The sequence below is a fragment of the Alexandromys fortis genome, unplaced genomic scaffold (assembly GCF_014885135.2).
Source record: "Alexandromys fortis isolate MF-2015 unplaced genomic scaffold, M_Fortis_MF-2015_v1.1 scaffold_57, whole genome shotgun sequence".
Taxonomy (NCBI): Eukaryota; Metazoa; Chordata; class Mammalia; order Rodentia; family Cricetidae; genus Alexandromys; species Alexandromys fortis.
Window position 1 is genome coordinate 7,685,293 of NW_026067941.1, and position 13,765 is coordinate 7,699,057.

At 46.6% G+C, this 13,765-nt stretch overlaps 1 protein-coding gene across 1 annotated transcript in view; it reads right to left on the reverse strand.

Annotated features, from left to right (window-relative positions):
- Positions 1–13,263, reverse strand: part of Parp12 (poly(ADP-ribose) polymerase family member 12) — a 38,322-nt gene extending 25,059 nt beyond the window's left edge. The window contains exons 1-3 of the mRNA XM_050148061.1: positions 12,812–13,263; positions 7,459–7,594; positions 4,295–4,592 (exon numbers count right to left, since the gene is read on the reverse strand). Of these exons, the coding sequence (XP_050004018.1) occupies positions 4,295–4,592; positions 7,459–7,594; positions 12,812–13,143 (766 nt within the window). The 5' untranslated portion in view covers positions 13,144–13,263. The remainder of the gene's footprint in view (positions 1–4,294; positions 4,593–7,458; positions 7,595–12,811) is intronic.
- Positions 13,264–13,765: the final 502 nt, after the last annotated feature.

A 13,765-nucleotide genomic window follows, 5' to 3' on the forward strand; every position in this document is an offset into this window, starting at 1 on the left:
AGAACTGGGTAGTAACAATAAAAAAGGTAATATATGGAAAGTTTTCATCTTCAAATACAATATTCTTAATTTTAGTTTACTTATAAGCTCTTTAAGACAGGCATGCTAAGTTCTTTCAAAGTGTACATTTCTCATTACCACACCAAAGGGTCTTTACCTATTACATTTATCCCATCCACTTAACACAAATAATAATAGAAAACTCCTTGACAGCTTTTCCTCATTTACTATCCTATCACCTGTCGCTCTGTTATCGGCATCTTTCCTTTTCATTTTGTAAACTCCCAAATATTCCACAGGCTGGGCCTCAAAACCCACACCTAAGAGGCTCTGAAGTTCTTCTCTCTCCAAAGAAGTAACTGTTTGTAAGACCTAGGTCACTGAGAAGTGGGTCCTTCCCTCATTTTTAATAGTTATAATCCAGATGATGCTCTAAACATTAGCTACAGTGAAACCTCTGTATATCCGAGTATTAAAAAAAAAAAAAAAACTGAAGAGACTGGTATGACAGTAAGTGCTTGCCCTGCAGGCTTGAGGACCACAGATCTGTCACCCAAAACCCACATTTTTAAAAATCTGAGTGGGTCTGGAGAGATGGCTCAGCAGTTAAGGGCACTGGCTGTTCTTCCAGATGTCCCATATTCACTTTCCAGTATTCACATGGTCTCCCATAATTGTCTGTGACTCCAGTTCAAGAGATCTGACATCATCTTTTGGTCTGTGGGAACCAAGCACTCAAGTGGTGCACAGATATAGCGATACATGCTTTTAGTCAAAGCATTTGGGAGGGGAAGGCAGGTGGATCTCTGTTGAGTTCAAGACTAGCCTGGTCTACATAGAGACTTGCCTCAAGAGAACACACACACACACACACACACACACACACACACACGTTGAAGCTGGGCATGTTGAGCGTGCCTACAGTCCCAGGGGAGGTAGAGATAGACAAAGAGATCCCTTGGGGCTCACTGGCCAGCCAGCCTAGTCTATCTGGTGAGGGCTAGGACAATGAGAGATTCTGTCTCAAAAAAACTAAGATGGGCAGCACCTGAGGAGTATCAACTGAGGTTGACACACAAATGCATGCGCACGCTCACAAACAGAAGAAAATGCAAAGGAAAGCTAGAGGCAGCAAGAATAATTTTTAAGGGGTTGGAGAGATGGCTCAGTTGTTTAAGAGCATTGCCTGCTCTTCCAAAGGTCCTGAGTTCAATTCCCGGCAACCACATGGTGGCTCACAACCATCTGTAATGAGGTCTGGTGCCCTCTTCTGGCCTGTAGACATACACACAGACAGAATATTGTATACATAATAAATGAATAAATACTTTTAAAAAAAGAATAATTTTTAACTATGACAATCAGATAAGATTACAGTGGCCAGTATGTTTGCTGGCACTGTTGGAAAAGTTCTATTAAAACACGGTTTCTCTCTCAACCTCTAAATGAGTGGGTGGATAAAAGGAGTGCTCTGTGGAGGAAGCCTATTCTCATGTTTATAAAAGGCTAACTCAGGCCCAGGACAGAGACCAGCACATAGCAAATTCCCAAAGTTACCGAAAGAGCAGAGAACCAGAGTGGCCAGCCAACAGCATCTATAATGAAATCCAAATGAACCAAGTTTTCATAAGCTCCCTCAAGGGCCACATTATTCATCCACATACAGCAGGTAGTTAAGAAATGCTTATTAAGTAAAAACCTTTGGCCAGGAACAAAGGTAGATACTTAAAGCCCCAGCTACCAGGGAGACTGAAGCAAGACAACTGTGCCAAATTTGAGGCCATTTTGGAGAAAGAGGAAGATGTCACCTCACAAAGAAAAAAAAAAAAAGTAAAATCTACTGAAAAAGGCTTATAGAAACACACTGCTTTATAAAGTAATTTTAATTAAATATGTAATTTTTTAAAAAGGAATTTGAATAGAGGTCCACTGCATGAATGGACAAGTCTTTTCCCCCAGAACATCTGAGTTACAAAATAAAAATCTTAGTCCCAGGCATGGGATACCTGTCTAAGAGTCATCATTGGTCAGGAAGGCCCCAGAGGAACCCCCTAACAACACAGGTTATTGCTCTTGGCTGCTCAGCATTAAGTAGACAGTGAAGACACAACATACTTTGGAAAACAGAAATCAAACTGAAACTAACCCAAAAACATCCTCCCTGCTGGCTAACTTTCACAGTGGTAGAAGGCACAAGGCAGGCCAATGGAGGAGAAAAGTCATCAGTAGAATACCCAGTAGTGAGTGGATTTTGCAGGCTACATTCTGCCAGGCAAGATATAACTACTGGTATAGACATATCAGGGGCAACCAACTGCTTCTGGTTGGATTTTAGCCTGCTCTATAGGAGGAAATTCATACTTGGTACTATAAACCAACCAAAAGTCCATGGCTAGAAAGGTCACAGGCATTAGACAACCTACTACTGTTGTTCTGGTCAATGAACATTGTTGTCAAACCACCTTTTAAATATTTATTTTATACCCATATATTAGTGCTGCTTTCAACCTTGGTTATAGAAGATTCTTTTTGCAGTGAGCAGCAACCAATATAGAATTATAACTGGTCAAAGTGCCAAAAATAAGTGACTATTAAAGTGTTTAGCCTTATATAAAACATTTGTATCAACGCCCCTCAAGTACAAGGGAACAAATCAAAAGGAGGGACAGAAAGAAGAGAGCTGGAGGATGGGAAAGTACTATGAAACACTGTCTTCTAGACAAAGGATGGCCACTGCATGCAGGCATTCACAGCAGCTATGGTTTACCAGCACAAGATTAAGCCAGTCAACATTCCATTATGAATGTGAGAGGGGCTTATGAGGCTCCACTCCTAGTCATGAGCTACTGGCAACTAACTACTGCTTTGGAAAGGGAAAGTCATCTTTCTTTGGTGGTACAGCCAGAGGTAGGTAGTTCATTCAGATGGATGACCCCATGTCAACAAGCATGCAGGTTGCACTAATGAAATTCAGTGGTAAGACAACTTGCTGCCAAGTTTGATCCCTGGGACCCACAAGGAGAGAAAGATTTCTACAAACTGTCTTCTGACCACATGTGCTATAGCACAAACTTGTATGCACACACACACACACACACACACACACACACACACACACACACACAAATAAATGTTAACAAGTAACTTTTAAGATAATAGCATGAGGGATCTAAAGAAATGGGTCCGTAGTTAGGAATGTTTGCTGCTCTTCCAGAGGACCTGAATTCAGTTCAGAGCACCCACATGGAGGCTCAAAACCATCTACAAATTCAGTTTCAGAGGATCTGATGCCCTCTTCTGACTCCTACAGGCACTTACACATCCACATAAATAAAAGTGAAATAAAAACCTTTTTAAAAATCACATAAATTTGGAGAAAATATTGGAAAGAGTAGGAAGGGGATTTGGGTTGGATATGATTAAGAAAAGTGTATACATTTACAAAATTAGCAAAGAATAACTAAAAATTATTTTTTAAAAAATTCTACTAGAGGCTAAAGATTGCTGAGCAGTTGAGAGCATCGGTTTCTCTTCCAGAGGACCTGGGTACAATTCCCAGCATCTACATAGCAGCTCACAACCATCTGCCAATTCAGCTCCAAGGACTCTAATACATTATCCTGACCTGTGACCTCTGCAGGCACCAGAAGTGCATGGTGCACAGACACACATAGGAGAAAACACCTATGAATGCAAAATATTATAAAAATATCAACTGAGAAGTCATCTACTTGTCACTAAGCCTGACAGACACTTAAAAAAAAAATCTCCTGCCTACTCACTCATGTTGACAGGCCAAGCACTGTCTAGATGTCAAAGAGTTAGGGAATAAGGCCAATAAATAAATAAATAAAAATTAACAAGGAGAGAACATCTGCTTACTCATGACAGGAAGATGGTCAAGGCCAGTTTTACAAATGCCTTCTTGAATTCTTCTGCTATATAAAGAATACCACCCTAATGGTTGGCCCTAGAGCTGTATAATCAGCATCCCAACTCTAGGTCCCTCACTAAAAGGAAAAATTCTCCAGAGAGTGGGAAGGCAATTGCACAGAGGGGAGCTGACCTCACTTCAGTGCAGACCCAAAGCCTCTAGGGTACCCACCACAGTTCACATCACCTAAAATGCCTTGTTTGACTAAGCCTAGACCTCAACTCATCTTCGGAACCTGAGCTAGGAAAGATGAATAACTGTTACTAAACTTCACAATTGCACAAAGCCATATTGTATTTACTAACCAACAAAAACCCAGGTCATAAGCCCAGGGCCCACAGCACTTTCCAGCAGCCTTACCAGAAGTTCCCGGTGAACCTACAGAAGAGGGCACTTTGCTGAGGGTGGAGCCCATATTCTTGATGTCATATGCATTCCGGTAAGTAGAGAGCAGCCTGCTCATCATGTCAGAACTTATACCCAGCTTCTCCAATTTCTGCAGATTTTCAGAGTTAGTGATCTCGTGGGACCTCTTACAGCCAGTGCCAAACTTGCAATCTCCCTGTAAGTAGTACTGGCAGATGTGGAGTTTAATGCATTGCTTTTGAAATGAGCAAGAGCCGAAGGGTCCATCTCCTTTGTTGTAATGTAGGCAGATCTGTTGACAAAGAGCATAAAAGACATCATCCCATGAACACTTTACACAGCACATCTCCTCAATAGCCATACCACGGGGAGAAGGGGCCTCAGAGCCAATGTACTATTTCACCATTCACATGGGCCAGAGAGGTCACCTTTCACTTAAGACATGGATACCAAAATGCTCCCTAAAATAAAATACCCTCCGAACAAAACCCTCCCCTAGAAAGACCCATGCAACTTCAAAGGAACAGGAGCAGGGGCAGTCTTCTACCCACCCTTACCCCCCAACAGCCTCACCACACCAAGTATCTCTTACTAGTTCATTTCTCCCACTTTTCCTTTCTAAGTTCAAAGTCAGAGAGGTTATAAGGGCTAATGTATCTCAGAAAAGGCCAAATACCACTGCCTCATTGTTGTGGAAAATTATTTAAAGGTGTGTTGCATTTGCTTAACTCTGTGAAGCTGTGTTGCTGTGCCTGCCTAAAACAGCTGACAATCTAATAAAAAGCTGAACAGCCAATAGCGAGGCAGGAGAAAAGGATAGGCAGGGGCTGGCAGGCGGAGAGAATAAATAGGAGGAGAAATCTGAGAAATGGAGGAAGAAGGAGCAAGAGAGAACAAGGAAGATTCTAGGGGCCAGCCACCCAGCCAGTCACAGAATAAGATATACAGAAGTAAGAAAAGAAAAAAATCCCAGAGACAAAAGGTAATTGGGATAATTTAAATTAAGGAAAGCTGGATAAAACAAGCCAAGCTGAGGTTAGGCATTCATAATTAAGATTAACCCTCCAGGTGTGATTTATTTGGGAGCTGAGTGGCAGGCCCCCCAAAAGCAAAAGAGTTTAAAAAAAAAAAAAAAACTTCATTTTTCAATGGAACTTGCAAACTCCAAAGCTCAACAGCCAGGTCCAACAGGTACAAGCACCAGCTGCTCAGGCCTGAGGTCCTGACTCAAACACCAGAGTCAACGTTAAGGTAAGAAGGAAGAACAACTCCATAGAGTTGTCCTCTGACCTTTGCACTGTGGCACACTCATACGCACCCTTGTACACATGTGTGTTTATGCCCCACTCCTAACAAATTTAATAAATTTTATTAAAATTTCATCAGCTATCCCCAGTCACACAACTAGTCCCTGTATCTGTTGTGTGTTCAGCTGGGGTGCTGGCAAACCTCAGCCAGCCTTTTTCTGGTTTATTGATACAAGGTCGCCCATACCCAGACTGGCCTCATGCTACATGAGTCCCAGTCCTCCGCCTTCACCAACCAAGATCACAAAACACGCACCACAATGCAAAACTGCAGACTTGCAGCTTGCCCCCAATCCGCTGCTCCTTTTCTACATTTCAAGTACTTCAACATGGAAACTGGCCCCCACTTGACTCCTAGGCACTAAGTTTCACAAGCTGTAGAAAATCCCTTGAGGGCTTCAGAAGCAGGACTCAGTTTTCCTTCAAGGATTCCACCCACGGGAAAAGCTAGACATCAATTCTGACAGCTGCCGTGTACAAGCCACTCATCAGCTTTGAGACTCCAAAGTTTAAATCTCTAAAACGGGTAGGATTTCAATGTGGCAGAGTTGTTGTGATTACTAGACAGGAAAACAAGGAAGCGTCCAGCAATGCCAGCACATCAGGGGTGCTAGACTGCCCTCATCCTCACTCATTTATCTTCCAGCACTCAGGGCAGGACTCATCAACCTGAAAACACCTTTGCCCAGAACGCGAACTCTCACAATCACAAACATCACCCTGAAATCATTCTGTGACCTTCTTATCCTACAATTTGATTTGCTTCCTTTAAGGACAAAGCAGGATCTTTTATCTCCTGATCACAGTGCCAAACCAAAATGGATATTCCCGAAAGCTTAGCTGAATAAAATCAATATGAATTTTCAAAAAGCAAATATAAAAAGTCAACATTTATTATGTGCCACTCACGATGATATGCTACCATTTCTCAAATGGGTGACATTGTCTAATACGGAAATATCTGCATTAAAATATGCCAATCTAATTTGTTAGATCAAACCAATAACCGTGTCCAAACATCCCATCTAACCTGCCCCGTCCATGGAAAATACCCTACCCAGATCTGCCAGAGGCGCCCTTTAAAGCCAGTGTCCTATTCACACTGAGGCACAGCAGATCCAAAGGCAGGTCTCATCTGGTGAGTCACAGCAACCCTCTAGCAGCCCCTGGGAGCCTGGCAGAACTGCTGTCAGACACAGGCTATAGTCAGTCAGTCTCCCACTCAGCACCTTCCTTCCTCACCTGCCATGAATGTCATTCCTACCTTGCCACAGTCTAAAAGTTCTCTATACGTTCCCCTGCGCCTTACCCAATAAATCTTCTATGCTGCTAGTCCTCACCCACCAAATGATACAGAGATAATGCAATAAGTTTACACCATCTGAGAATGCATGTCAGCTAATGTTCAAATTCTCCCGGGTAAAAGGAGTGAGTAGAGAGAGTACTGAGTGACTGTCAAGAAGCTCTGGAAGACGTCACCATAGACCAATACCCAAATTTACAGTTCCAATTCCCGCAATTCAGGGACAAGCCAACTGGGGCCATTCATTCTGCTCAGTGCTAAATAACACTTGCTTCAGGCTTTGGCCAACCTCACTGTCAACTGATAGGGAAGGAAAAGTTTCAAGAGATGCCAAGGCTGGTCCAAACTCAGCAGAGCTACATATTAAATCCAGTATATTTAATTAGCAGAGCTGGATATTAAATCTAAGTCTCCTCCATGCAATGGCTCTTGATAAAAATGGTGTCCTCAGCTCTCTCCTGCACTGAGTTATCTATCTTTCAACCATCTGGCTTCTCCACTGTTATTTGCAAAGAAGACCTCAACCCCACCATCCCTCTGGCACTCACTTCTGGTAAAAGCCAGGGGTCATTTTGAACCAAGAGTTGGCAAAGCTCATTATAGTTGAGGTGGTCAACACCATGAGTTCTCAGCACACTCAGGTTGTGATCAGTCTTCAAGTTGTGACCATTCCTACAGTTCTTCCTGCAAAGAAGCAGAGATGGTGTTATGGGCTAAATTTGATCTCCCCCAAACTCCCCTATTAGAGCTCCAACTTCTGGATCCTTAGAATGTCAAACTGCTTTTGGAGATAGGGTCATCAGAGGGGTAAGTAAGTTAAAATAAGGTCATTAGAGTGGTTCCAATCCAACATGACTGATGTACTTTAATAAGAAGGAGGCTAGAACAAAGATCCACATAGAGGAAAGGCTTATGAGAACCCCAGGAAGAAGGTGGCCATCTGAAAGCCAAGAAAATTAATCTCAGAAGAAACCAACCTGCCAAACACCTCATCTCAAAATTCCATCCTCCAGAACTGTAAGAAATAATAATTGTTGCTGTTCAAGCCTCCTGGTCTGTCGGGTATTATGACAGACATTTGTAATCCCAACACTCAGAAGCTGAGGGAGTGGGATCACAAGTTCTAGACTAGCTGGACAACATCACAAGCCCCTGTGAAGGAGGGGGAGACAGGAAAGGGAAGGAGTGTAAGAGAGGAAGGGAGGAATGGGAGGACAGAAGAAAGGTCAGGCCATCCAATCTATGATACTTATGGCAGACTTACAGACTGGTAAAATCATTCCTCAAGGCAAGTTTTCACAAATACTTCCTGACCCTACTTATAAGCAGCAGAAAAAAATAGCTATGCATGAAAACATGACTGGGAAGAGAAGGCACTGGGCAATGTATAGAGCCCAGACAACCCTTCTCAGCAAGTATGTAATGACACATCAGGGCCATCATGCAAAAGGTCTCAGCAGACTGGCCACTCAGTAAGCACTTACACTTGTATTAAAAACCTGAGTAAGGCAGAAAGACAATTATCACATGTACTCACTCATAGGTGGTTTTTAAACATAAAGCAAAGAAAACTAGCCTACAAACCACAAGCACAGAGAACCTAGACAACAATGAGGACACTAAGAGAGACTTACATAGATCTAGTCTACATGAGAAGAATAAAAAGATCTCCTGAGTAAACTGGGAGCATGGGGACCTTGGGGGAGGGTTGAAAGGGGGGAGGGGGGAGGATGAGAGTGGAGCAGAGAAAAATGTAGAGTTCAATAAAAAAAAAACCTGAGTAAGGGTAGGGCATGATAGATATTAAAGGGTAGGGCCTTTAATCCCAATACTCAGGAGGCAGAGTCAAGGCCAGCCTAGGCTACGCAGTGAGTCCCAGGATAGTCAGGGAGAGACCCTGTCTCTGTCTCTGTCTCTGTCTCTCTCTCTCACACACACACACACACACACACACACGAGAAAAAACAAACAAAAGACAAAACTGAGCAGGGGGTAGAGTGATGGCTCAGTAGTTAAGAACACCACAGAGGTCCCAGCACCCATGATTGGTGTCTCACTGACACTCTCCTCTGGCCTTCGAAGGCACCTGCTCTTATGTACACAACTCCCTCCACTCTACCCCCACACAGACACATAATTAAAAATAATAAAAGTAGATCTTTCTTTAAAAACTAAGCAGTGTGACTCATGCTTTCAGGTATGTGTACACGTAGACACACACTCCTGGGCCCAGTCCTCTTGCAACTCCCCTCCTCCATACTGATCAATCAGGCACTGGTACACCACCCTAAGAACTCAGGGACAAATCTCCAAATGACTGACTGGGTCACCTGAAAAGCCAAGCAAAGCAGCATCTCCTATACCTTATTTTACGTCTGTAATAAACATCTTGAGAGAATGCCAAACTGCTGATCCATTCCCAAACCCTTTTTTTCCTACAAGCTCCCCTGAAGATCAAAAACCATAAAGTCATCCTTGACGCCTATCCCCCACCTAGTGAATGCAATAAAAAAGAACTCAAATATGGAGTGCGAAGTCCGAGATCAGCTGTAGTAGGAAAACAGTGGCCCAAAAGGAAAAGGACACTGCAGAGTCTGGAGTGGGGAGAGAACTGAGGAGTAACCAGGAGAGGCCCTTGAAAGGTACAAAACAAACAAAACTCAGAGGGTTAGGAAAAAGCTGACAAGAGGAGAGAAGGGAAAATAAATTGGTAATGCCAATGCCAAATATACCAAATAACTGCAATAATGACAATTAAAGCTTGCTGAGCATTTTCTATGCAACAGGGGCTGCCTAACTGTCTCATGAGTTAACTCATTCAGTCCTCAATGAGCCTGTGAGGTAATAATCGCAGCACCGTTGAGGAAACAGACTTAGCCATAAAGCCACTTGCCAAATACTGGCCAGCAAAGAGCAGAGCTGGGTTCAAACAAGGTGACTAGCTCTCGATCATCAGGCAAACAGCCTCCTGGGCACAGGTCTGAAGTCAAAGACAGTGTGGTGACTTTTTGTTTGTTTCAACAAATAAAGCTTGCCTGAAGATCAGAGTGCAGAGCTCAGCCGCTGCAGGCCAGGGAGTGGTGGCACACACCTTTAAACCCCCTTTAATCTCTGTTAGTTCAAGGCTACCCTGAACCAAACAAGGTCGAAAGTCTCTAAAGAGAAACAGCTCAGACAAAGGTGGTCCCAGCACTAGGGAGGTGGAGACGGAAGTGCTAAGGCTAGGTGGAGAGAGGAATGTAAGGCAGGAGACAGAAACTCACTGAAACTCCCAGAGATAACCCTGCCATCAAGAAGTCAAAAGTCACAAAAAAGTACAGTTAGTGACACTCACTTTCTATTTCCCATGGGAAAAAACGTTTGGGGTAGTTTAGGAAACTACCTAGTATAAAATCATGGGAGTAGACAAAGGTGAAAAATGAGGAAGAACCTCAGTCATGTCGGCCAGTAAATATCACATGTCCAGATTTCTAGTACAAAATTTGAACCTAAATTTTGGGAATTTGCATAAGAAGAGATCTTCCTTCCATGATTATCTTACCAATTAAGCACATTATAAAGGTTCACCTGGCAGGTACAGTGGTGCATGGCTTCAATCCCAGAAGCAGGAAGATCTTCGTGAGTTGGAGGCCAGCTTGGTCTACATAGTAAGCTTCATGCCAGTCAGGCCAACATAGCAAGGCCGTCTCAAATTCATGCACTCACAGCCACTGCTAGTTACACACCCTCTTTCTCTGGGCTTGCAGCTCCTCTTTCACCCTAGAGATCTCATTCCTGCCTGGCAGATTATTCCTAAAACTCCCCTAACTCTGTAGGCTCACCTTCTCGGATCTGGTCTGCTCCTGTGACTGGGGTCACAGGATTTACCACCTAGCAGCTTCCAAATCAGCATCTAAGGGTTCAGTCTGCCTTTTAGATAATAGAACAGAGGCCCTCTCCTGCCTTCAGTACCCAGTGGGAGCAGTAATCATTTCTCCACAGCCTCTCTCCACAGTCACCCTCTCCTTCAACTTCCCCAAATTTCTCTCACACATTCTTTGTGAAGTTCTAACCAAGATTATTTCTGAAGGGCTGAGCCCTAGAGACCACGTTACCCAGGCCATACCCCTTAGGGTCAGGAGACAACTTAGCTTCTGGTAGGGGGTATATTTACCACTTCTAGACCTGGTCCACACAAACCTCCCACCAGATCCTCTACTGTTCAGATTTTCCTTCAACTTTTAGAACTTGATGCTTCAAAAGTGTTGAGGGTACAGCTAGCTGTATTTGTCAGTCTGGATCCCTGAATGACTGCAAGGCTACTAACCCAAGGTGACTAATAACCTGACCTCATCATCATCATAATTATAATAATGTCTTCTGTGTTACAGAAGAAGGAAGCAGGAGTTTGAAGATACTAATTCTAGATAACTGGACTCTCTTCGAAGCAGGCATTCTCAGCATCCTCTGCTAACTCAGCATCTACACCATTACCCAATCATCTTAAAATGCAAACCCGATAGCTGCCATCCAACAGGCCTGATCACCGTCAAGGCGAGGCCCAAATCCTTCAGTATAAACGAATTTCACTAATCAACTATATGCAGATGCAAAGGAGCCAGCCCAGACTAACAAGGGCAGCTGCGGTAAACAGTGTGATGTGGAAGGGTCAAGAGGAAGCGCTCACAAAGAACATAATCTTCCGGTTGCTGCCACCGACACTACAGAGCAAATCAGGAAGGGCATTCCAGAAAGAGCAACGCCACCAAATGAACCACAGCTGGGGGTGGGATGTGTCGAAGGGCACCCAGGAGAACTAGGAGATGGCAGGAATCAGTTCCCCAAGTGTTCTGGTAGAAGCTTTACCTCAGCCCCGGGCATCCATTTACCCTAAGAGTCAGCAATGTTCTGTTGGAAGTTCAGCCCCAGGACCCCTCCCCCATCTCTCTCCAAACCCTGCCACAGCTCAGAAAGCTCGCAAATGATGACCCTTCCCCAGAGATGTTCACAGGGTACTTAAACTGTCCCCCAGGAAACAGACAGACAGACGGTGTTAGGTTGGGAGCCTAGGCCCCAGTCCCTGGCATCTATCTCAGCCACCAGGCCTGGTCTGGACTTCAAATCCCAGCAGGCCAGGTAGGAGGAGTCGGGACCCCTCCCCAGGGTACTTAAGTGATCCCCCCCCCCCAAAGAAAAACACGTGGTCCCCCTTTCTTCCTCCTGGAGTTGTGTTCCTGCGGGTTCCCGGTTTCCCCCTCGGGGCCACCCGAGAGCGCAGATCTCCCGTTAAACCTGGATATTTCTTAATTTGGCTTGTTTTGATTTGGCTTGATTGGGAATTTTTGCGTAGTCAGAGAGCTCGCTTAGGAAATATTCCTAACAGACAGACATGGGGTTTTTCAGTCTCTCTCCCGTCTTCCCTGGGGTGGGGATGGGGGTGGAGATGGGGGGGGCTGGGCGGGGCTGCAAAAATCATCTGGGAGCGTTGTAGCCATTAAACCTGGGCCTTTTCTAATTCGGTTTGATTAGGTCTGATGTGTATTGCTGCATCAGCGGAGAGGCTCCTCGGGGTGCAGAAACTTTTCACTAAGGATCTTGAAAATCTTGAGTTTCGGCTTCTCAGAGAGCAGGCAAACAGGAGTTGAATGGAGCTTTCCCAGCTTCCTTACAGCTCATTTGCGAGCCTTGCTACCTGCCCCTCAACTTCCCTCCGGGAGCCATAATGCCATGCTCAGGTGTCCCTCCTGGTACCACATCCTATCTAAGCCACTCCATCACAGGGCCAGCCACTAAGCAGGTGATCAGTGACCGCTCATTGAGTGAGGGACAGGCGAGGCTGTGGAGCAGTCCCCTAGCTCGGGACGGGGATGGAGGCCCGGGAGCGGAGGGGCAGGGGCCTCCGCCCGTCGCCGGCGTCCTTACCCGGTCTTCGGGAACTTGCAGGAGCCGTAGATGAGGAACTTGCAGAGGTGCAGTTGCGCGCAGAGCCCGGTGCAACCCGGCTTGGGGCCCTGGTGCGCGCGGCACAGACGAAGCGACGACACGGCCAGCACCACGCGCTCCGAGGCCGCCGCCGCCGCCCGGCCCGCCCGCGAGGCCACCACGAAGCGCCCGCGGTCCCGCAGCAGCCGCTCCAGAGCGTCGGCGCCCGGGCTCGTTCGCAAGCGGCGCCGCAGCTCGCCGAACTCCAAGGCACCGCCGGCGGCGCACAGCACCTGGGTCACCTCTGCCACCGCCACCGCGGCCTGAGCCATGGTCGTCGGACCGAGGCTAGCACGGACGACGGCGGCGGCCGTCACGAGTCACGACTCCTCGGGGATGGAGACGCCGAGAGGAAACGAAACCGAAAGCGGGCCCCGGCAGGGAAAACAGGAGTCGCGGGGCCTTGCCACGCCCCCGGGCCGCAGCTGAGGTGCCGGCGCCCTCGCCTGAGGGCCCGCAGCTGGGGACCGCGCGGCTCGACGGCCGCCCGCGCGCACCCCGTGCGGGGCGCGGGCGCGCGCACTGAGCGACCCGGCGCGCCTTCGAGGCGTCGCGCGGGCCGGATCCGCGGGTCCTCACGGGGCCGGGGCCGGGGCCGGGGCCGCGTCCGAGGGAGAAGGGGCGGCTTCCTTCGAGGCAGCGCTCTGCGAGGCGAGACGCGCCCTCAGCTAGGCCGGGCTTCAGTCAGCGACCTCGGTCTCGGTCGAGCGGCTGAGAGAAGTTTCCAGACGACTCCGGCCCGTTGCGGCCCGTTGGCGGAGGCGCGTTCGCGGGGCTCACAAGTCACCCAGGCAATCGCGGGCTTCGCAGGCGGACCACGGAAGCGGGACGACGGACCTGGTCCCACCTCACCCCGGAACAAATGGAAACAGTCGCTCGGAATTGAGAGACCGG